This window comes from Panthera pardus, unplaced genomic scaffold, assembly GCF_024362965.1.
Source record: "Panthera pardus isolate Hobbes unplaced genomic scaffold, ASM2436296v1 HiC_scaffold_27, whole genome shotgun sequence".
NCBI classification, from domain to species: Eukaryota; Metazoa; Chordata; class Mammalia; order Carnivora; family Felidae; genus Panthera; species Panthera pardus.
In genome coordinates, this window is record NW_026526843.1 from 3,175,484 (window position 1) to 3,197,495 (window position 22,012).

The window sequence follows — 22,012 nt, forward strand, 5'->3', positions numbered from 1 at the left end:
TAGATCCCAGGCGAATGCGGTAACCTAAATGCACAGAGAGAGGGAGAGGGGTACAAGAGCAGCTCAGTGGGTGAGCAACAGTAAGTACTTTTCCAAGTTCAGTGTTTCAGATATAGATGCAGCAGTTTCAAGTGACCACATAATTCTCTTCCCACTACTAATTAGCAAGGTGAACCATCAAAAGACTTGGATTGTAGTTTCGTTTCTGATAACAGTTTATTATTCTATGGGTTGGGTCAATCTTGCTCATAGGGGTTCTATTCCTCCATCTGCCACCTTACCTCAGAGGAAAGAGGGAGGGTCAATGGGTAATGGTATTATGAATGAGCCTTACAGGTCATGATCTCGTGGTTCATGGGTTCAAGCCTTGCATCAGGCTCTGAGTTTGTAGCATGGGGCCTACTTGGAATTCTCAGCACAGGGAGGGGAACTCAGTCAAAGTATGGTGATCTCCTTGAGTTGAGGAAATTGAACTAGGAATCCAGGGAGACTATGGAAGACAGAGTTTGTATGGCAGAGTACTAGAAAGAAGAAAGCTATACAGAGAAACAACTTCAGAGATCTGCAGAGGGTCCTCCACTATTCTTTAGCTGCATACTGATGTGTGTGTGTGTGTGTGTGTGTGTGTGTGTGTGTGTGTGTGTGTGTAAACTACCCGTGTATTAGAGGTAACAATCCCTGGAGCTTACACGGGGCTGGGAAAAGTTCCTCTCTCCACCAGCCAGAGCAGAAAAAAATGAATAATTCATAGATTATTGAGTAGAGTAGTCAGAAGGGGTTTGCCTTAGTTAGTGGAGAAAAATGAGCCCTAGACTAAATCCTGCTTTGGTGTTGCTGAACAAAACTTAAAAAAACAAGACCTAAAAGGATAAAAGATTTTCCAAGTTACTTAATTGCATCCCAGAACAAAGTTCAAGAATATTTACAGGAATGAAAAATATCTGGCACCCAGCATGGTAAAATTCACAATGTTTGGTATCCAATAAAAAATTATCCAATATTCAAAAAATGAGGAAAATCATAAGAAACATTTAAAAACTCATCCAATCAAAACAGACCCAGAGGTGATACACATAATATAATTAATATACAAGGATACAAAAATAACTATTATAATTGGATTTCATATGCTGAAGAAGTTAAAGTTTAACCATATTAATTAGAAACACAAAAGACAAAAAAGTCAAATTTCTAGAGATTTAAAGTACAATGTCTGAGTTGAAAAAAATTCACTGAATAGAAGCAATGGCAAATCAGACACTGCAGAAGAAAAGATTAATGAACTTGAAGACACAGCAATATAAGCTATTCGACATGAAATACAGAGAAAAAGGACGGTAAGAAAATGAACAGAGTAGTAGTAAGCTTGGGACATCTTCAAGGGGCCTAATACAGCCCAACTGGGACCTTGACTGGAGAGAGGTGAGGGAATAGAAAAAAAATATTTGAAGAAATAAGGGTAGAAAACTTTCCAAATTTAATGAAAACTCAGAGGTCTAAGAATTTCAATGAAACTCATGCACAAGAAACATGAAGGATATTATACCAGGCACATAATAATCAAATTTCTCAACATCAATAATAAAGAGAATATCTTAAAAGCTGCCATAGACATGACACATTATGTGCAGAGAAACAAAAAGATAACATCATATTTCTTATTGAGAACAATACAAGCAAGAAAAAAATGAAGTAACATAAGGAAAAAAAAACTGTCCACCTAGAGTTCTACATCCAGACAACATATCTTTCAAAAAGAAAGGTGGAATAAATTATTGTTGATACATACATCAGGAGCAGACTTGCACCATAACAAATGTTAAAGAAAATTCAAGCACAGGAAAATGATACCAAATGGAAATTTGAATCTATACCAAGGAACAGTTTACATAATATATGATTCCATTTATGTGAAATTCTAGAAAATGCACACTAATCTGACAGACAATAGACCGGTAGTTGCCTGGGGAGAGAAGAGGGGAGGGGTAGGAAGAAGGGATCACAAATGGGGTATGAAGGAAGCTTTTGGGAGAAGTGGACATGTCTGTTATTTTGATTGTTGTGATGGTTTCACAGATGTATGTCTGTGTCAATAATACCAAATTGTAGTTTTGAAATATGTGAAATTCATTGTATGTCAATTATTATACTTCAATAAAGCTGTTATAAAGAATAATGCCCATTAACATTCAAACTGCTACACATTATTTTTCGAAAGAAGAATAAATGCATTCCAAATAAGCACATTCTGCTAGGGCCCTTTACAACTGACAATGCACTTTCACACTCAGTCATCTTATTTAATCATCTGAGCCATCAGAAAATTGGTTATTAATGATTACCATGGCTATTTTTCCAGGATCATGGATAGGATCAAATGAGAGGATGATACAAAAGCTTGGTGTAAACACATGACAGATACCGTGATGCTATGAGGTTGGTGCACCGTGCACACTGGCAGCTCCCAAAGATGTTCAAACTCCAATAGAAAAAAAGTGGTTATTTCTACAGAATGTAGAAATGTAGCCCCTTTTCTAAAGGATTTTTGTTTGTTTTAACCTCTTCCTTTTATAATGTGGGAGAACAGCCAAGCAATTCAGGAGATTTCTAGCACTTATGAGCTTTCAGGGAGCAAGTTAAAATTTAAAGGGCAAAATTTAGCTATTTTCACATCATTGATTGCAATCCCCTTTCCTCTGGCAGCCTTGAGAATGCTTCCAGGAGGTGGTTGTTGCCGAGAGATTTCAATGATGTTTAGCTGGATACCTCCTGAGCAGCATGCCATCTTTTATGTACAGCTGTTCAGAGTTTTTTTAAGACCTTTAAGTTTTTATTAAAATAGTCTATAGTGGAATGCTCTATTATCATTCCTAAGTGCTGTCAAATCTTTAGTATTTAGATTTTACAGCACTTAGCAAATGTAACAAGAGTATTCTACATCTCAATAGCCAAATTATGGAAGCAGCCCAAGTGTCCACTGGTAGATGAATGGATAAAGAAGAGATAGTATATATACACAATGGAATATTATTCAGTCATAAAAAAGAACGAAATACTGCCATTTGCAATGACATGGATGGGGCTAGAGAGTATCATGCTAAGCAAAATAAGTCAATTAGAAAAAGACAAATACCATATAATTTCACTCATATGTGGAATTTAAGAAACAAAGTAATGGGCAAAGGGGAAAAAAAGAGATACAAACCAAGAAAGAGACTCTTTACTATAGAGAACAAACTAATGTTTACCAGAGGTGAGATGGGTGGGGGGATGGGTGAAATAGGTGATGGGGATTAAGGAGGGCACTTGTGATGATAACTGGGTGATGTATGGAATTGTTGAATCATTATATTGTACATCTAAAACTAATATAATACTGTATGTTAACTGTAATTAAAATTTTTAAAAATTAATAAAAAAGAATATTTTACATCTGCATGCTCCTCTCCTTTCCCATGTTACTAGGCTACTTCTTCAAACACACATTACCTTTTCTCTGCCTGTTGCAACAGGCATCTAACTGATCTCCCTTCAACTTTTTTTCTGTTTTCCTCTAATCCATTTTATTTTATTTTTTTTTTATTTTTTAATATATGAAATTTACTGTCAAATTGGTTTCCATACAACACCCAGTGCTCATCCCAAAAGGTTCCCTCCTCAATACCCATCACCCACCCTGCCCTCCCTCCCACCCCCCATCAACCCTCAGTTTGTTCTCAGTTTTTAACAGTCTCTTATGCTTTGGCTCTCTCCCACTCTAACCTCTTTTTTTTTTTTTTCCCTTCCCTCTAATCCATTTTTATACAGAGATGTCAGATTAATCCTTCAGAAACAATTATCTTGTTCAAAATTTCCTTCAACATTTCCCTATTACCCGAGGTGTAAAGACCCAACTGTTAAACATTTCAAAGTGTGCTAACAGCTGATGTTTTCTCTTCTCCTTTCATGCCTAGTCAGTACACAAACTACTACTCTTTGTTTCCTTGAATGTTCACTAAAACTTACCACTTTTGTACCTTTGCTTTTGCTGTATCTCTGCCCCATTGTCCACGTGCAAATGCTTTCTCTTTGCCAAAGACTTGGTTCAAATGGTACCTTTCTCAATACCCCCATGGTCAAGAGTTAGACATTTTCTCTCTCTGTCCCCATCCCCTTCTCTCCTCTGAACTTCCCAAACGCTTTGTCCATAATTCAGCCCTCATTATTTTCAGTCTTGTTATTAGCACTGAGTATGTTTTATTGGTGTCTTGAGAAATGCCTAGTGCTGAATGTTTCTTTAACAAATAAGTGTATGACTGCCTACTAACCCTAACTTCATTAAGGGAAAAAACTAGGTTTTACTCATTTTCTTCTCTGCACAACATTCAGCACAATAGCTTACACAAAGGAGATGTCCAACAAGCGCCTGTTATACGAATGAAGATTCTGCCACCCCAAAATGTCTAGCACTTGGACCCAGTTCCTCCAAACAATTACTCTTAGGCAAGGAAGTTGTTAATTGTTCTATGCCCTTTCAGATTACCCTGTCTTCTGCCTTTAGTCTTATTTGCCCACTGCTTCATAGAGAACAATACCAATTCAAAATAAGCAAAGGATCAACCATGAAACTTTATCTTGAAACCACCCCAAAAGCAAAGGGCTTCACTTTATAGTATTTAACACAAATCATTCCAATTGTAATGCCTTGCCTCAGTCTCCCCAAATTTGAACTTTTACCATGAATAAGAGACTTTAGGCAAAGTAGTTCTTACTATCTGTACTCTGTCACTTCTAGGTTAGACTAATGCTACAGTTGGCTGACTTATCTTCTAGTAACTACGTTTGCCCATGCCCTTCAGTCTGTCCTTTAAACAGAAGGGATATTTCTAAAATGTATATCAGATTATGTCCCTCTACTACTTAAAATCCTCCAATGACTTCGCATTGCATCCAGAATAATAAACTAATTACTATAGATGATTATAAGGGTCAACACGGTTTGGTATTTCTTACCTCTCAGACTTCATTTCCCTTCACTGCCTCTCTCTCATTTACAATGTTCCAGTCATGTTAACCTTGTCTCTTTCACTTAAACATGCCAAGTCCATTTCATCTCAGGGCCTTTAACTTGCTCTTTCTTATTTTGGAATGCTCAGCTCCCAGATGTTCACATGGCCATCCCCTTCATATTGTTCAGATCTCAATTCAAATGACAGGGAAGACTTGCTTTCCTAACAATGCTAGGCACATTAGCTATTTTTATCTTCTTCATAGCAGTTATTGGTACCTGATATTAATTATTTTTTACATATATATTATACCATCTCCAGAATGTAATATCCCTGATGGCAGGAAGTTTGTCTATCTTGGTCTTTGCTGTATCCTTAGCAACCTAGCATTCTGCCTAGCTGTCAATAAATATTTGATAACTAACTGACTTCCATAGCTATTTCTGAGCATTTGCTTTTGTGCCAGATTATGTGCTAGATAGTGGGGATTTGAAGTTAAATAAAACATGGTACCTTCCCTTAAGGAGTTCATACTCTGGTCAAGAAGACAGATACAGAAAGAGACAGTTCTAGCATGGTGTTACAGGTGTCATGCTAGCAGGAAGCGCTGAGGAGGGGCTGCCCAGAACAGCCTGGGGCACAGTGGGGAGAGAAGTCAGAGAAAGCTTTCCAGAAGAGGTTATGCTTGAGCTGGAACTTTGGGGTGTGAGAATGTATACATGGGAGGTGGGATGGAAAAGGTAATTGTAGTCAGAGGAAAAGACATAAGACACCATGGCACATTGTGAGAACTACAATTAGCTTAGTGTGCTTAGGACATGGTATGTGAGGGAAGAACTGGGAGATGGATGGTACTGAGAAGTAAGACAGATCATGAAGGCCTTCAGATGTTACAAGTAAGGAGTTTTGGACAACGGATACAATTGAGAACTATCAAAGAACTTTAAAGGAAGAAGTTGGGTGAAAACATTCATTTTCCATCTCTGAAGGCAAGAGGGGATACCATTAAGCCCAAATTTTATCTGCCACAAATGCACTGACCTCCAATCTCTGCGTTGTGCCCAGTGGGCACACTGCTTATGACTAAACACCTACCAGAGAGATAGAGGGCTTTGTCCACCATGTACTCCTCAGCAAAGCGAATGTGACAAAAGTTCTTTTTGCTCTTCCGAATAGCAATGATCTCTCCACACTGTTCGAACACTTCCACGATGATTTGCTCAGTCCCATTTTCAGGCAGGCCACCCACAAATACTGTTTTGCACCCTGGTGGGCGTTCTCGAGTTGCAGGAGGTGGAAGATCTAAGCAGAATTGCAAAAGCATTTGAAATTAAAATGTTTGCTTGGGACAGACCTTTTTAGAAATCTAACATATCCCAGAGATAGCCCTACTGTCCCCATCAGGCTTTTGCCTAAGAGTGCCAGAAGCATGTGGCTTCTAAGGTGCTCATCTCTGCTCCACAGCACATGAAAATAATGTTCTTCAATGGTTTGGTGACCATGACACCAAATGATAAAAACTCAGACCCATCTGCCTGTCCCATCCAGAGTTCTTTAATTCTGTTCTTGTGTTGTGACAACTCAGCTATGCCCAATTTTCAGTTGTTTTTGCTAAGAAGACAGTTAGTGGGGGGACATCCCACTCACTTTAAATTCTTACTTTCAGGAATTCTCAGAACCAAGGTTCCTGAGAAAAAGGTTGTTTAATTCAGTTGATAGTTACTAAATTCCCTCTGTTCATGGTTACTGAAATAATTGTTTCAGAATTAATTTGACAATGATGGGGTAAACATTTACAAAAATATTTATGAGTGTCATAATGGTTCGGCTGACAAAGTCAGCTAGACTATAAACCATCCTTTTTAGGTTTTTTGCTTTTGATACCAGCAAGTCTTTCCTCAAATTCCTTGCTGGAGGGGTGAGGTCCAGAGTCAATTGTGCAGCATTTAGAGGGAAGTATGAAAGACAGCAGAGAAAGTAAGCTCATCTGGGAAATCATTAACTAAAGTGAGATAAATTTGGCTATAGAGAGTCATTAAAAACCTACGTAATGAGATGATTCTCCCTCTGCGAAAAAAAATATGCTTTCTACTCACTCATCTTACACATAAAGCCTGTTGGATCTGCTAGATCCTTGTTGCTATTTATATGTATCCAAGCATTTTCCAAACAAAATTCTACAGTTCATAGCCCAACAAAACAAAGCATGATGGTCAAGGGTTTCTTTAGTGTTGGTTTTGTTATCTGCAAGGATTTATTTTGTGTAATCCATTCTTTCCATTCAGCTCTTCACAACAATTCTCCCAGCTCAAGATTTGGAGAGCTCAACTAGTGATTACTGCTCCCATGCAAAAATAAATGAGTCTCACTTGTAGATTAGGCCAAGGTCTTCACCTGACACTTATCCAAGTTGGCAAGCAGATGATTTGGGAGCTTCCTTGGGTATGCGCATCTCTAGCTTTCTCACTTTGCTACCACTGTCTGTCTTATCAGTGTGGCTCAGAATAATCAGGTTCTCATGATGCTCTCTTCCCCTCTATTTAGTCAATAAAAGGGATAAAGGCATTCAGGGAACTTATAAAGTTTCTGTTAATAAAAAAAAATTCTGTAATTTCAAAAACTCGCTGTATTGGTCTTTTGTTCCATAGGAGAAATTTAAAGGGAAAAGGAAGATAACCTAGTGAGCAGGAATCTGAAATGTCTTAGTCATGGGCACTGGAATAATGTGGTTTTTAGCCAAAAAAAAGGGAAATGAGGTCCAGAATCTCTTAAGACTTCCGCTTCTGAGTTCTTAAGAAATGAAAGGATTCTAACATCACGGTTCCAGTGATTCTCAACTCCAACAGCACATTAGAATCAACTTGGGAGTCAACCAAACGAAAAATTCCTGTGTTCACTCCAAAGAATGATTTAATTAGTCTGGGGTATAGCCTGTGCATTATTTTTTTTTTAAAGCTCCTCAGGCAACTCTAATAGTAGCTAGGATTGAAAACCACTGGCTTGGTCTAGACTTCTCATATTACAAAGAAAAACCTTAGCTGAGTGAGGTTGAGTGACTCATTCAAGGTCGCCAAATTGGATAGAAAGAGAAGGAATATGAACTTGGAGCAGGTAAACCTGGATTTAAACCTTAACTTAGTAACTGTATGACCTTTTGAAAATTACATATCCTCTGGGTACCTCATTCTTTCATCTTTAAAATTGGGATATTGTCCTCTACCTTACAAGGATTTTTGTAGGATAGTTGATAATCTACTGTCTATATTGCAAGTGCTACAATGCCTAGCACTTGATAGGCTCCCAATTGGTCATTATTGTAGTGTTATTATTATATACTGTTATAGAACCCAGATTTTCTGATTACCAATCTGGGGCTTTCTAAAGCACTACTACAAGACTGGGGAGGAATGGCAGCTTAAGACCTGGCCTTCTAAACTCCCAGTTCCTTGTTTTAGCCAAATCTTCAGATAAGGCTTGGTTTGGGAAGGAATCACTCTTCTCAATAGAGGAATCTATAGCTGTGAAGACACATATGGTTTTGACCATGGAACACAATCTAGCCACTGACTATATAGGTAAAAAATTTTCAAGAGCACCCCTACAGTTAGAGCCATGTTTTCAAATCAAGGGCTTTAGACTAAAATCCTGTTACAGAATCCTTCTGAAGTTTACTATTTAAGGAATTTGATGGTAAAGAATCTTTTTGTGAAGTAAATGTTCACCTTTTTATATTATTTAAGTTTGCTTAGTTAGGTCTACCTTTTGGTCCACTGAGAGACTCTAAGGAATATCTGGTTACTGCTGCAGTTACATATAACACAGAAAATACCAAGTCTCTTTCCTCTCACTACATTTGTAGGATTCAAAAATTCTGTGATGAAATCATCACTCTATTTAGATGCTGTGATTATTCTGTGGTAACTGCTAAGTAAAAAAGCATAAAAGCCACTAAGTAGCGTCCAGAATGCTGGGGATTTATTTGTTTTCCTTGGGTAAATGTAGAAAGTCTCTTTGATAGCATTCACTGAGATTTAGGTGTATGCCACCAAACAAGGCAATGGGCTGTACTATCTTCCTTAGTAGACAGTACTTATTCTTTAATTCACAGCTCAAAGCACTTTATTGTCTGGGCCTGATTTACTAATCCCACTGAAATACAGTGATCTGGGCACAGCAATGATAACTCCATAGGAGAGCAAATTCAAAGTCCACCTATTAATCAGGTAATGTGTTGAACTCTTGTAATACCCAATCACTACTGTGGACAGAGAAGAAGAAAACTTCATGTAAAATGATTCAAGATAACTGAGAGTATAAAAAAAACCTTTAATCTCTGGTAATGGAAAAGGAGGAACTTCTAGCAATTCTAATTACAACTAAGCACCTACTCTGGGGAGCTCTGTTGGGGCAATCAGCATTAAGATCAAAGTCACTGCTGATCTTTGAGAAATGAGGCAGGGGACAGCATGGAGAACCTATAAACCACTTGCATCTTCCTTTTCAAAGGAGCATCACAGATCACTCAACTGGTTTGCCAGAATTTACATACTGCAAAGTGTTTGAGTTGATTTTATTAGATGCCTAAGACTGAAGGCCCCCTCGATAATCAGCAGGGGTCAGATATATTTTAATGTAATTCCAACTGATTGGAGATAATCAGAAGACTAGTGAATTTTTATTAATTCTCAATTTACCCACTTTCTCTAACTTTCTTAATAGAACCCAGCCCTAGGAGACAAAATGAGGTTGGTCTGTTCTGATACAGTAAAATGAAAAAATCACTCTTTTTCTGGCTCCTGGGTGCTTTCCCATGTTCCTGTACACAGATAGCAGATGATATTCCACCATTTATTCCTCATTTACTATTAACTTGACAGTAGATTCCAAATGCAACCTCTTCATGTAGAAGCTCTATCAGCTGAAGTGGGAGGAAAACCAATAGTGTGGTGTCCTGAAAGCCATGTAAAGAAAGTATACCAATGACTAAGGAGTAATCAACTGTGTTGCATATGGCTATTAGGTCAATTAGGAAGAGAACTGAGAAATAACTACTGGATTTAGGTCACTAGTGTTCTTTTTTCTTAAAGTTTATTTATTTTGAGAGAGACAGAGATAGCATGAGTGGGGGAGGGGCAGAGAGAGGCTCCCAAGCAGGCTCTATGCTGTCAGTGCAGAGCACGACGCAGGCTCGATTTCACCAACTGTGAGATCATGACCTGAGCCGAAACTAATAGTCGGACACTTAACTGACTGAGCCACCCAGGTGCCCCTGGTCACTAGAGTTCCTAAACAAGGGAAATTTTGATAGAGGAGTGGGGCAAGAGCATAAGTGAAGATTTAAAAGAGAATTGGAAAAGAACTGGAAACAGCAAGTAAAGAAGACTTTTGCTGCTACTGGGTATACAGAAATGCCAACACCTCTTTCTCTTTTACATTTTCAAATGTTGGAATTCCTCAGGGCACTTAGCTTGTTTGTCATCCTTTCTTGATCTATATAACCTCTCTAGTGGTCTTAGTCATTCTTACACCTTCAAATCACCTAATGTTTCAAGAAGGATGAAGGGATTACTAGTACTAAGAATAGCAGAGACATAAAGTAATTTAAGGGCTAAAAATTACCCATTGGGCCTAGCACCCAATATTTAGGTGGAAATGCATTAGAGCAATGAATGATTAACTGTTGTTTTAATTTCCCTATCTTCCACGTGGAAATGTTCCAGGAGAAGGTAGGCTTGCAGTTGGGCTGGAGAGGAGTGTGATACTGGGAAGCAGCTGCACTTGACTAAAAGGATGGGTACGTGGCAAGTAGAAACAATGAATTGAAGACAGTCACATGAAGCATAGCAGTGAATTTTGAAGTCAGGAGTTGGACTTGGCACTTGTAGGCAATGGGAACCTTGGGGCTTCTGGGTTCTGTATATGTGACAAGCACCTGGATGAAGTGTCAGGTGGGAGAGGGGGGAAGGAATTGATGGTAAAGATACTGTCTAATGAAGCAACAAGACAGAAGCAGATTGGATGGGTGCATAAAGAGACTGTGAGAGTCCCCAGATCACAGGTCCTTACTGTTGACAGGCCACTGAGTGCAAGAGAATATACCAGAGACAGAAGCAGAATATACCAGAGGTAGGCATAAATACCGGGGTTTATAATCAAGGCCTTATCGGACAAGGTTGGTAGGCTCTGGAGAAGGTAAGTGACTTAGTCGTACCAAATCCCTGCTCTTCCCATCACACTTTCACAGTGTGGGGCTGTGAACAAAAACGGCATTTGCCATGCTTTCAGCACCGAACAGAGGGAGTCTTCTCCATTAGCCATTGTGCTTTCCCCACACAATTAACCTGAGCCCCTTTTTGACAAAATCCAAGTTCTAAACAGGAAACAGAACACCAGTTCACTTTAAGCTGTGTCAGGAGTGTTAGTTTTTAATTCAATTCCAAAGCCAGGTTCCTTCCCTGAAGCCACAACTTTATTGGTACTAATTGCTCTGTCAGTATTCTTAACACAGATGAAGAAAAAAAGTATTGAGCCAAAGGTAAAATGCTTCCCTCTCGCTCTGGCTCTTCCAGCTCAGACTCAAGAAGGCATGACTGTACGTGGGAAAGATAAATGTATTTGAGGGATGTTTATCTGTTTCTTTTCCTAGAGACAATCAAAAGTTAGAGCCTCTTTAAGCTGTGTATGTCTACATTCCTTTAAAGACCACTCAATAATGTGGTCTATGTGTTATACACAATGTATCTGTTATTCTTTGGCAATTCAGAGACTGAATATCCTGTAAAGTCATCTCTCGTACCCAACCTAGACATTACAAGGTATGAGCCATCCTGTTACGTTAGACTTGATTGAGACAATGAAAGCCTAGGGCAAGCTGATTATGTGATAAATGAATGATTAAACCAGCAGGATTGTACCTTTACATAAACAGGAGGTTTTAACACTGGACATGCCTAAATTCGTGGCTTTTGAAGTGAAAAATGTAGAATTAGTGACGCATAGCTTTCCCTAATCCAAAAGCAACACACTGGATGAAAGGGAAAAAAGTCCATTGCCCATTTGTAGGGACAGTGGCACTAAGAGGAAGAGACAGGGTACAACAGTGCCATTCATTCACCTAGGCACTAAACACAAATCCAGGAATGGCCACTTGAGCTGGCAGATAAGGCCTACTAGGCCATCTTATTCTGCATTCCCTAATTCTCTTGTGACATACTAGCTCTTCTCCCAATTCAGTCCTCTGAGATGCAGCCTCCTAGATTTCTTATTGGCCTAGAAGGAAGTACCCTGCTGACAATCAAGTTCAAAGACCTGAAGAAGGCACTGAGAACATTTCTCACTAGCAAAAAGAGATGAGATGATTTGGTCAATGAACCCTTACTGATTCTAAAGTCCTGTTAGCTATGAATAGACTATACTAAGAATTTGGGTCCCTGCCAGGGCCTGATTCCATGATTAACTAATTCCTGTGTAAGGTAGGAGATGAAATAGTTGTCTGAAGTCACATGTCAAAAGTTCATGTTTATTGTGATAAGGCAAGTTCATTTGATCTATGGCCTGAACCCTTGAATGTGTCCCTTAACAGCTTTAATCTTAGCACTGTAGTGGCAGCTCCCTTAAGTAGGTCACCCAGCACCACTAGAACTGTGGAAAAAGCTTTAATGAGGCTTGGGTCATGTGTAGAAATAACGTCTGATCACTTAAAGTAAATAAAACCACAAATAGACCTAGAAAAATGTTTGAGTCAATTATTGCTGCTATATTTTAAGTGAAATATGGCCAACATATGTTAGCAGATATTTTTAAGAGTCTAAGGAGAAACCTATTCATTACTGCCAAGATAGATCCATAGATCATCTCCACATGAATTTCATTGACTAGATGGATGCAAGTGGTTCGACTCAGTCTCAGTATTCCTCTTTACCCTCGTAGCAAGTTAAACCTCACCCCACTGTCTATTGCAGCCCATCAGTTGAATAGCAGTAGTTTGAGTGATGTGTGAATAGCTAGTAGCAATGGAGGATTCTTAGCACCAAATATGTATTCTCATGTGCCTCGGGCAGGCTCGGACACACACTATTATTGCCATTATCAGCATGTAGGCCAGTTATGAAAAAGAGAGTCTGCAAATGACAGTGTTGAACAATTTGTGTCAGGTGTCTCTGTACGAACACACTTGAATTCCTTACCAGATGGCATCAGAAACACGTTTTATCATTTGTAATGCAACCAACACACAGAAATCTTCTATTCTATGCATAAAATTCAACCTTGCCTAATAAGAGAAAATTTTCCTGTCTTCTGTTTTCTAGGTGAAGCTTCTGTATATACATCTATGAAGCCCTAGGGTATTTTTTTTGAAAAAGAAGAAAGTGTTCCTAGACACCAAAACATTATGACTTGTGTGGAGAAAAAGCAGAATATTACTTGGATTTGGAGGGAAAAGTGTGCAGCTTTTACAGTGTATGATCTCTTTTACTACTGGCATATCTGGTGGAATTGGAGGAGGTACTATTCCCAAGCCAGGCATCATTGGAGTGATTGGTGGAATTCCAGTCATCATTCCAAGAGCAGGATCAAAGTCTAAAAAAGGAGAGGAAAGAGAGAACAATAAATGACACCAGGCAAGGCCAAGTGGAGGCAGAATGTTACCTTATACATTTCAAGCCAAGGGACTTTCTAAGACGAAGGCAAAATATTTAAGAAAACATGGTATTAGCATTAGGTCTTAAATATTATATTCTACTGGTGCATTTTCCTTTTGGGATAGGGATCTTTGTTTTTGCTTGACCAGTCTATTTGTCTCTATATATCATTTTTGACATCCAAGGCCTTTCATACTATGTGCCTTTTCTGTTGATCTTGCCTTTACTAGTTCTCAACACACATTCACTGCTCCATACAGACAAGGCTCCCTACTATCCCTTGTCTTTTTGCAGTATAGCATGGTATTAAGAGCATACAATTTTGGGGATCAGGCAGACCTGGGACCTACTTCTATTGTTTGCTTAGCAGGATGAATTTTTTGAACCCCCATTTCATCATCTGCAAACACCTACCTTATAGGGAATTGTGACGAATAAGCAAAACGATGAATGCAATGTGCTTAGCATAATGTATAGCACAAAAATATTCAATGAATAACTATTCTCCTTGCTTTTGTTCACATTGTTCTCCCTTCTTGGAATCACTAGACTCTCTCCCAATTCTCCCCATACTTAAGGCTGGCCTTAAGTCTCACCTTCCCTGAAGAACTTTTTCCAGATAATTCTGGTTCATTCTCAACTCTGTGTTGAAAAATTGTTCTACACTTGTTTCTACCGAATTTTATTTTATTTTGCATCATCTTTTGTTTTATTCAGGGATGCTTCTAGGATGTGTAGGGGCCCTCAAACAAATACTTTTCTGTGGGGCTCATCTATATAAACAATTCAATTCACCCCAAATCAACATCAACACTATTTCGCTGGCGCAATCTCCTGTGATACCATGAAAGAAATACCACACCAGGTAGCTGGAGTGATTTACTTGCCAGGCTACCTTCCTGGAACAGAGTCTGGTAGGACTCCATAGGCCTGAGTTCTGAAGCTTCTTGGAGAATATGGTTGACTCCACATGTAGAGTAGAGGATTAGAGAATGCCCCAAAGAGGAGAAATGATGACTGGGGTCCACACAGGTTCAGGCTGAGATTGGGACTCTTTGCTTAGACAACACTGCAGGCACTGGTCAGTCCCAGACAATGAAGAGGAATTTTAAAAATTGCAAGAAAGGTGCTCCTTGAGATTAGAACCTATATATGACCTGTTCTGGACTCAGGGCACCTACCCTGATCACACTACCTACCTTAGCACTGGGTGGGGGGCCTTAGAAAACATCAAGGCAGGCATTTCAAAGCAGGAGGTCCCCTGAGATGCAGGCTTAGGGCAAAGTTCCCACTTGCTTGGGTCTATGGGTGGTACTGATTTTGTTTAAATTTTGTCTCTATAACAAAATAAAAGTTCTCTGAGAGAAGGAAATCCATTATACTTCCTTATTCTCTACCTCTCAGCCCTGTCCTCTGCTACAGAATGCACAGCGGGCTGCAAGCAAAGTAAGTATTGCATAAGGAGTTGTGATAATGTAGGGGCTGTTGCAGTAGCAGTAGTGTACCTGAACCCCCAAAACTTCACTCTGCTCACCACAAAAACATGAGGGGGCAATCCTTATAAGCACATCCTCAAGGAGCTCAGAATTCCCTGGGTGGTTCTCCAAGATGTTGAAGGGGATGGATCTAAACGGTGGGAAGAATGTGTGGTCCCTATAGAAGTGGAACTTCAGGTACAATAGGTCCAGTAGGGGTGAGTCTCATGACTGGGCAGATAGGCAGGTGGTAGCACATGTGCACAGCCAGTCCACAAGAGCTAGAGCATTTGCCATCTTCCCACATGCCTGTCATGCTGAAATATCAAGACCCCGGATATGTTTGGGAAGAAAAAAATGTCTTCCAAGAAATTTCCAAGAAATTAGAGGAAAATTTATTTTTCTGAAAACAAATTTACTTTTAGCCTTCACGTGCAATCTCACCCAACATGCACTTTTACACATGCATGTGAGCACATGCACTCTCTCTCATGCACTCTCTCTCTCTCTCTCTCTCCCTGCCTTCCTCCTTGTGGCCCTCATATCTCTACTTTTCTCCACATAGTAGTGGAAGGTTTCTTAATATCTGTGTACCACCATTTTGTTTTTGATAAAAGTGGGGATAAATGATGACATTTAGCTCAAAGGATGAAAGGACAGAACAGATACGAAAACCCATGGCATGATAAGTGGTAGTCCTGATAGGTAAGTTTCCTTCCTTCCATTCAAAACATGCATACACACAACAATAAATTCACTGTTTTGGGCATTCATTCCCACATTCCACAAGCATTCCTGATAGGTTTTTATATGTCAGGCTCTATCAGGTGGGGGCAGGGGGTCCAGGTCTTCCTTTCCATCTTGGAGGACTTAGGCCCCTGATGCCCTATGTTCCCACACTGAAGAATAGGAGCACTGTGGTTAAAAATACCATTTACGTCTTTGGAAAATTTGATTTCTTGTGTTTATTATTTTGGAAAAATTGTTAACATTATCTCACCCATTTACAAACTGTTAATTTTCCGTAGGAAAAGATCAGATTAGATTGTGTGCCAACTAAACAATTCCATCTATTTTTCCTCTCCAACTGAAATGTTTGTCTTCCTTTTATTGTTCTGCCTGCCTCCTCATTGTTATTCATACAGCTCTGTCACTCACAACTCTGCCTTACCACAGATTACAGAAACATCAGTTCATTAAGCAAGTCCTGCCACTTCGGCTGAGAAAGAAATGCCCGTCTCCATGTACTGTCTACTAACAAATGGAGACAAACAAAAAACAAATACACAAGATAAATATAACTCCTGACTGAGGTACTCACCACTCTGTTTGGTATGATTACATTAATATTTTATGAAATTCATTTAAAAGCAGATGTATTCATGACATATGGCTAAAGCAAAGAGTAGATAAACTCCCTTTCTTTCTTGCGTTCAATATGACAAGAGCTCCATAGGCTACACTGCCTAGCAGGGCTTGCTAGAGGGCAGGTTGCACATGACATTTCAAAGGCTCCTAACACATTGATTATTTCTTTTGTTTATCTTCAACCATTAAGCACCCAAGTCGATGTAAATTTCTGATGCCAACCAAGAAAATAACCATTTGAAGTCATGGGACTTATACAAGTATTGCAGAACCTGAAATATCAAAGAAGTCCAACAATTTAAAACACATTGGGAATAGGACGCCAGAGAAATTATCTCCCTCTTTGAGCCTTCAAGCCTGGCTTGAGGAGTACACCTATAATTACTTAGTATTAATATTTATGTTAGGAATTCAAACTTCTGAAGGAGATCTGAAATCATTTTATACAAGGGCTATGGAAAAGGCCAACGTATTCCTCCAAAGTCCTTCCTATAATAAATGCCCTGTTCTGTTTTGCTTTTATATCTCTCCTTCCAGTACCTTTTCCCTGCAGCCTTTCTGACTTGGTATTGCCATGCCTGGAAGTGTCATAAATGTTGGTTTGCATTCGTCTTCTGATTCATGAACTTCCCAAAGTCCCAGCTTAACTGGAAATGCCATAAGTGCTGTGTGTCAGTTGGGCCAGCTTGCTCCTCTGAGTTGCAACTCTACTATGTGATTTCAAGTAATATTTCAGTGTGGCCTTAAGCTTTCCTGCCCCCTAGCAACTTGTGTTCATTCTACCTAGAGTAGTTACCTGGCAGTACAATTATCTTCCATTCTCTTTATACATTTGAGCCAGGGGGTTACATTGCAGGCACATACCATTTCTGCGCTGCCATCCAGTCATCCATATGTCCATCCATTCAAAAGTCTGATGCCAGGCCCTGTGCCAGGAGTTGGGATTTAAGGAACGAGTAAGACAAAATCCTCGGCCTCATAGTCTAGTTTGGAAACATCCAAGCAGTTACACTTATGTGTCACCAATTATTATAAACAGCCAAATTGTTTACTGGATGCTTACAATGTGCTAGGCACTGTGTTAAGCATTTTATATAATCACATTCCAAGAAGACTGTGACCTAGCTACTATTATTGTCCTTCATTTTATAAAGAAATTAGGCCTCAGAGTGTTGAGTTACTTGCCCAAGATTATACAGCCAGTAAGAGCAGAACTAGGATTCAAATCCAGGTTGGTCTAACTATTAATACTCTTAACCACTACACTGCCTCTCAATGCAGTGTGGCAATTGTTTTAATGACTTAATTATAGGTATTAATTATAGGTATAAGGTGAAACTGGTATGATGAAAAACATGGCAAATGAACAACTAAGTACTTCCATACAGTTATTTTTTCCCAGTGTGACAGATTAAAGGGGGACACAAATTCTTTGACACCCCTCTCACCAAGAGGTAAAATCTATGTCCCCCACCCCCATTTGAATCTGGATGGGTTCCACACTTCTTTGACATAAGAGAAGTTGTGCCTGTTTTCAGGCTCAGGCCTTGAGAGAGACACCATTCCCACCTCTTGTTTCTGGGATTGCATGCTATGGGACTTTCAAGACACCATGTAACGTGTCGGACTACTGTGGTAGAGAGACATGTAGAGAGGGCCTTAGAGTAAATGGAAGGAGAGAGATCCAGCTGAGCCCAGTGTTTTAAGCTGTCCCTGCCAAAATGCCATGCATATGAATAAAGTTGTCTTGGAATCTCCAGACTAGACTACCACAGCTGAGGCATCCCAGTTGATACCATATGGCATAGAAGAATTGCTCATAAGAGTCCTGCCCAAATTCTTCACCCAGAAAATCTTAAAATAGAATAAAATGATTGCTTTTTAAGCTACTAAGTTATAAAGTAGTTTGTCATACAGCAATAGACAGAATATGCAGCATGCCTAGGGACTGGGGTGTGATTAGTTAGTTAATAGAGTTGTCTATTTCCAAAGAATGGGAATAGAAAGTACACTAAGTACCCAAACTAGACTGACCATGATTTTTTCTCAGATTATTGCAATGGTGCTGTGGGATCCTGCAAGGTCCCAGAGCCACCATCTTGAGCACTTGTGGTCATTGTACTACACGGCCCATTGAAACAATGCCAGGTGACTGATACTCTACTAGATGGACTAAGACTACAGATGTCTACAAAGCACTAGAAACCTTAGAGGTTGCCCATTTTTGATGCCTGACAAAGTTGCCACACTCACCAATTTTTTTTTTTTTTTTTTAAATATGGAACGCTTCACGAATTTGCGTGTCATCCTTGCGCAGGGGCCATGGTAATCTTCTCTGTATCGTTCCAATTTTAGTATATGTGCTGCCAAAGCGAGCACCACACTCACCAATTTTATGGTTCAATTCTTGATATTTTCTGGCAGGATGGATCACACTGGTTTTCTTCCGATAAAATGGAAACTCCACTTTTGTAGCGGGGGACAGGGATGGTGTCCATAATACTATTAACCATTAATTGAGTGTGTATGGCTTTTCAGGTTTTATACATATCATCTCATTTAATTTTCGCAATCCTAAGGAATGGACCATATACTACTCCCTATTTTACAGATGAGGAAATTGAAGCTCACAGAATTAACACTGTATGGCCATACAGTAGGTGGCTTTTACTAACCACATTCTCAATCATTCATCTATATTGCTTCCCACAAAGTCCATGGGTCCACTGGAAAAAAGAGATATTCCCTGTCAGATTAAGCTCTATCTCTACCTACCCAACCTGTAGCAGGCCTTCAAATGTTTCTCTCCAAAAGGCTACCATCTGGTTGCTTATCTCTACACTTAGAACTTCCTGTTCAGGTGTTTGATACACATATTGCCACACTAATAGTTAATTTAGAGGCCTCTTTAAAATCCATTGTCTCAACTTTGACTCACAGATGAAGTTAAAATTGTGGCAGTGTATGAACTGGAAGTGGGCGAAGGTAGGAGGTGGCACATTTACTGTTGGTCTTGCCTTTTTAGCACTGGACCTGGTTCTGGCTAGCTGGAAGCCCCTTCATATCGTCAGAAAGGCTCTGCCTGCACTTAGTGACTTCTTGCCATCCAAGAGCCCCTCCAGGCCCATAAAGGCATTTCCATTTTGTTAGGTGTTCCAGAGACTCTTTGAGCACCAGGAGGTAGTTGGCACTCACAATAAAACCACTGAAATGCAACCATAGATTAGTCTAAAATAAGTGTTCCAAATGAGATCTAAATATAATTAAGGTATTTTACAGAAAATTGATTCCAACTCAGGTATACATTTCTGGGACATTATTGCTATTTGTTTAGAGTTCCTATAAAATTCATTGGAAAATAAGAATTTTGCCTGGGTATTATGAAATTTTAACCCACTACAGTTCTGACTGCCTCTTTGCCATGCAAATTCTCACAAAGACTTTTCAAGCAGTCAATCTTAAGAGAGAACATATATTTCTAAGGACAGCCTGGCTATGCTAACAGATGATCCTGGAGTTATCAGTAGCCCTCTTGGAAATAGAGCACTAGTTTCCAAATTTTTGCATAATGACTCTCAAATTCTACTAACATCTGCCTGCTTCTCCAAAACATCATCTAAACCCTTACTTCAGGCCAGCTGGAAAGTTGAGGCAGGGCTTGGTTTGTGTACAATGGCAAATAAGGTAGCAAACTAAGCTTGGGTAGATTATATGGCATAATTAGAGTTCACAAAGACTCTCCCAGTAAATCTCAACTTTGATTTCAAATTTATACAAATGAAGCTTTATTTCTTTAGTATAAATTTTTGCAAATATCTACCTTTCTAGCCCAGCTTCCCCCTATTCCTTCCCATTTATTTATACTGTGTTCTTCCTTTGTTAGAACATTTGACAGATTAAGGATCATGACCTTGACTTTCATCATGGGAGGCTGTGAACACCTTTGGAGGGGCATTACTGAGGACATTTCACTCTACATCTGTGGTTCCAAGATTTCTAGAGTTTAGAGAGGAATAAAAATAATTACATATGTATGTATATTATCTTCCTCTTAATTTGCCAAAACAAGACGTGGGAAAAAATAACAGAAACTAGCCAATATACCATGCACACAGTTCATAAAAGACAGAATATTTTAAACCAGACAATGTAGAAAGTCTATAATCTCAGAATAAAGAACAGTCATTTCAACTAAGCAAATTTAGTTTCATATAAAAATCACTATATTTTTAGTTTTTATATTTTGCAGCAAATTAGGGAAAATAATATTGACTAGTCCTGGGCTACACAACTGTGCTTGGGCTTCAGAAATTACTCAACTACCTCACTTAGTGTACATCCCTATAAGAAGCTCCCTATGAAAAAATTCTTTCAGAGCTAAAATGTCAAATACACACACAAAATTGTGAAGGGCCATGAAAAGTTTGACTTCTCTGAGGTTTGGTATATTTTTTCTTCATGGAAAATGCAAATTACATAACTGATCATGTTTCCCTTTTTCTTTTGGCTATCTGGTCACGGGTACAGCTCAACTTTAGAAATTGGGTAGGATCCTATGACCTACACATCTGAATTCTAATTAACCTCCCTACCTGATCTTCACTTAAAAATGTATATTTATTTATTTTGAGAAACAGGGAGAGAGGGGGAGAGAGAGAGAGAGGGAGTGGAAGAGGGGCAGAGAGAGAGGAGAGAGAGAATCCTACGTAGGCTCTGTGCTGATAGCACAGAGCCCAACTAGAGATCATGACCTCAGTTGAGGTCAAGAGTCAGAGGCTTAACTGACTGAACCACCCAGGTGCCCCCTGGTCTTCACCTTTGAGCTTCATTTATATTTTCCTAGAAGCTGGTTTATTTTGCTTGTAATTTTTCTCTTTTATTATAACCTTTCTCATATGCTGCCTCAAACTTTGTGGAATGGGATGATGTAATTCTACTCAATATTTAGCCATTGTCCCCATGCCGTATACTCTAGTATACATTCCAGTAATTGATGCATCATTTCTCTTCCTGGATCATTCTTAGCCCTTTTTTTCACCTGATATATTCTCATATATCTCTGCATACTGAGCTAAAATATTACCACTTCTGTGAACCTTCCCAGACCACTACCATCTACCTAGCACTCCTTCTCATCCCACCCTAGCTAAAATAGTACTTTTCTATATGTTTCTACTGAGACATTTGCTACATTGTAGTGTAGTGATATTGACTTTGCCTCTGCTAGTGGACTCTGAGCTTGAAGGCAAGGATTGAACCATACCCATTTTGGATACCCCGTGACCCTAACCCTAGCTCAATATGCTTTTAATGAATGGATGGATGAATAAAAGCACAAAGGAACAAAATGGGTAGGAAGCCTCTGATATGTTATCATTCAAGAGGCATCTCATATGTGAGATGTATTAGGGAGAAAATATGGAGGTTCTCAAAGTACTGAACCCAGTAAGAGGGGAAGAATCTTGTCTTTTTTGTTCATTGCTTTATCCCCAGGGTTTCTCACAGTACTCTGTGTACAGCAGGCCTCAGTAAATATTTC

General features: G+C 39.2%; 1 protein-coding gene and 1 non-coding gene across 13 annotated transcripts in view; both read right to left on the reverse strand.

Moving 5' to 3' along the window:
• The window catches only part of ENOX2 (ecto-NOX disulfide-thiol exchanger 2), a 259,494-nt gene that overhangs the window by 37,543 nt on the left and 199,939 nt on the right, over window positions 1-22,012 (reverse strand). For 10 of the 12 annotated variants that reach the window (XM_019427003.2, XM_019427002.2, XM_019426996.2 and 7 more), the window contains 3 exons: window positions 13,413-13,568; window positions 6,084-6,290; window positions 1-24 (listed from right to left, as the gene is read on the reverse strand). The exon at window positions 1-24 is cut by the window's left edge and continues 210 nt beyond it. In XM_019427003.2, the coding sequence (XP_019282548.1) occupies window positions 1-24; window positions 6,084-6,290; window positions 13,413-13,568 (387 nt within the window). Of the gene's footprint in view, window positions 25-6,083; window positions 6,291-13,412; window positions 13,569-17,337; window positions 17,400-22,012 lie in introns of all 12 variants that reach the window. The other 2 variants (XM_019427001.2, XM_019426993.2) reach the window with 2 other exon arrangements.
• On the reverse strand, window positions 18,746-18,852 carry LOC128774053 (U6 spliceosomal RNA). The gene has a single exon (XR_008418518.1). It is a non-coding gene; the product is annotated as a U6 spliceosomal RNA (small nuclear RNA).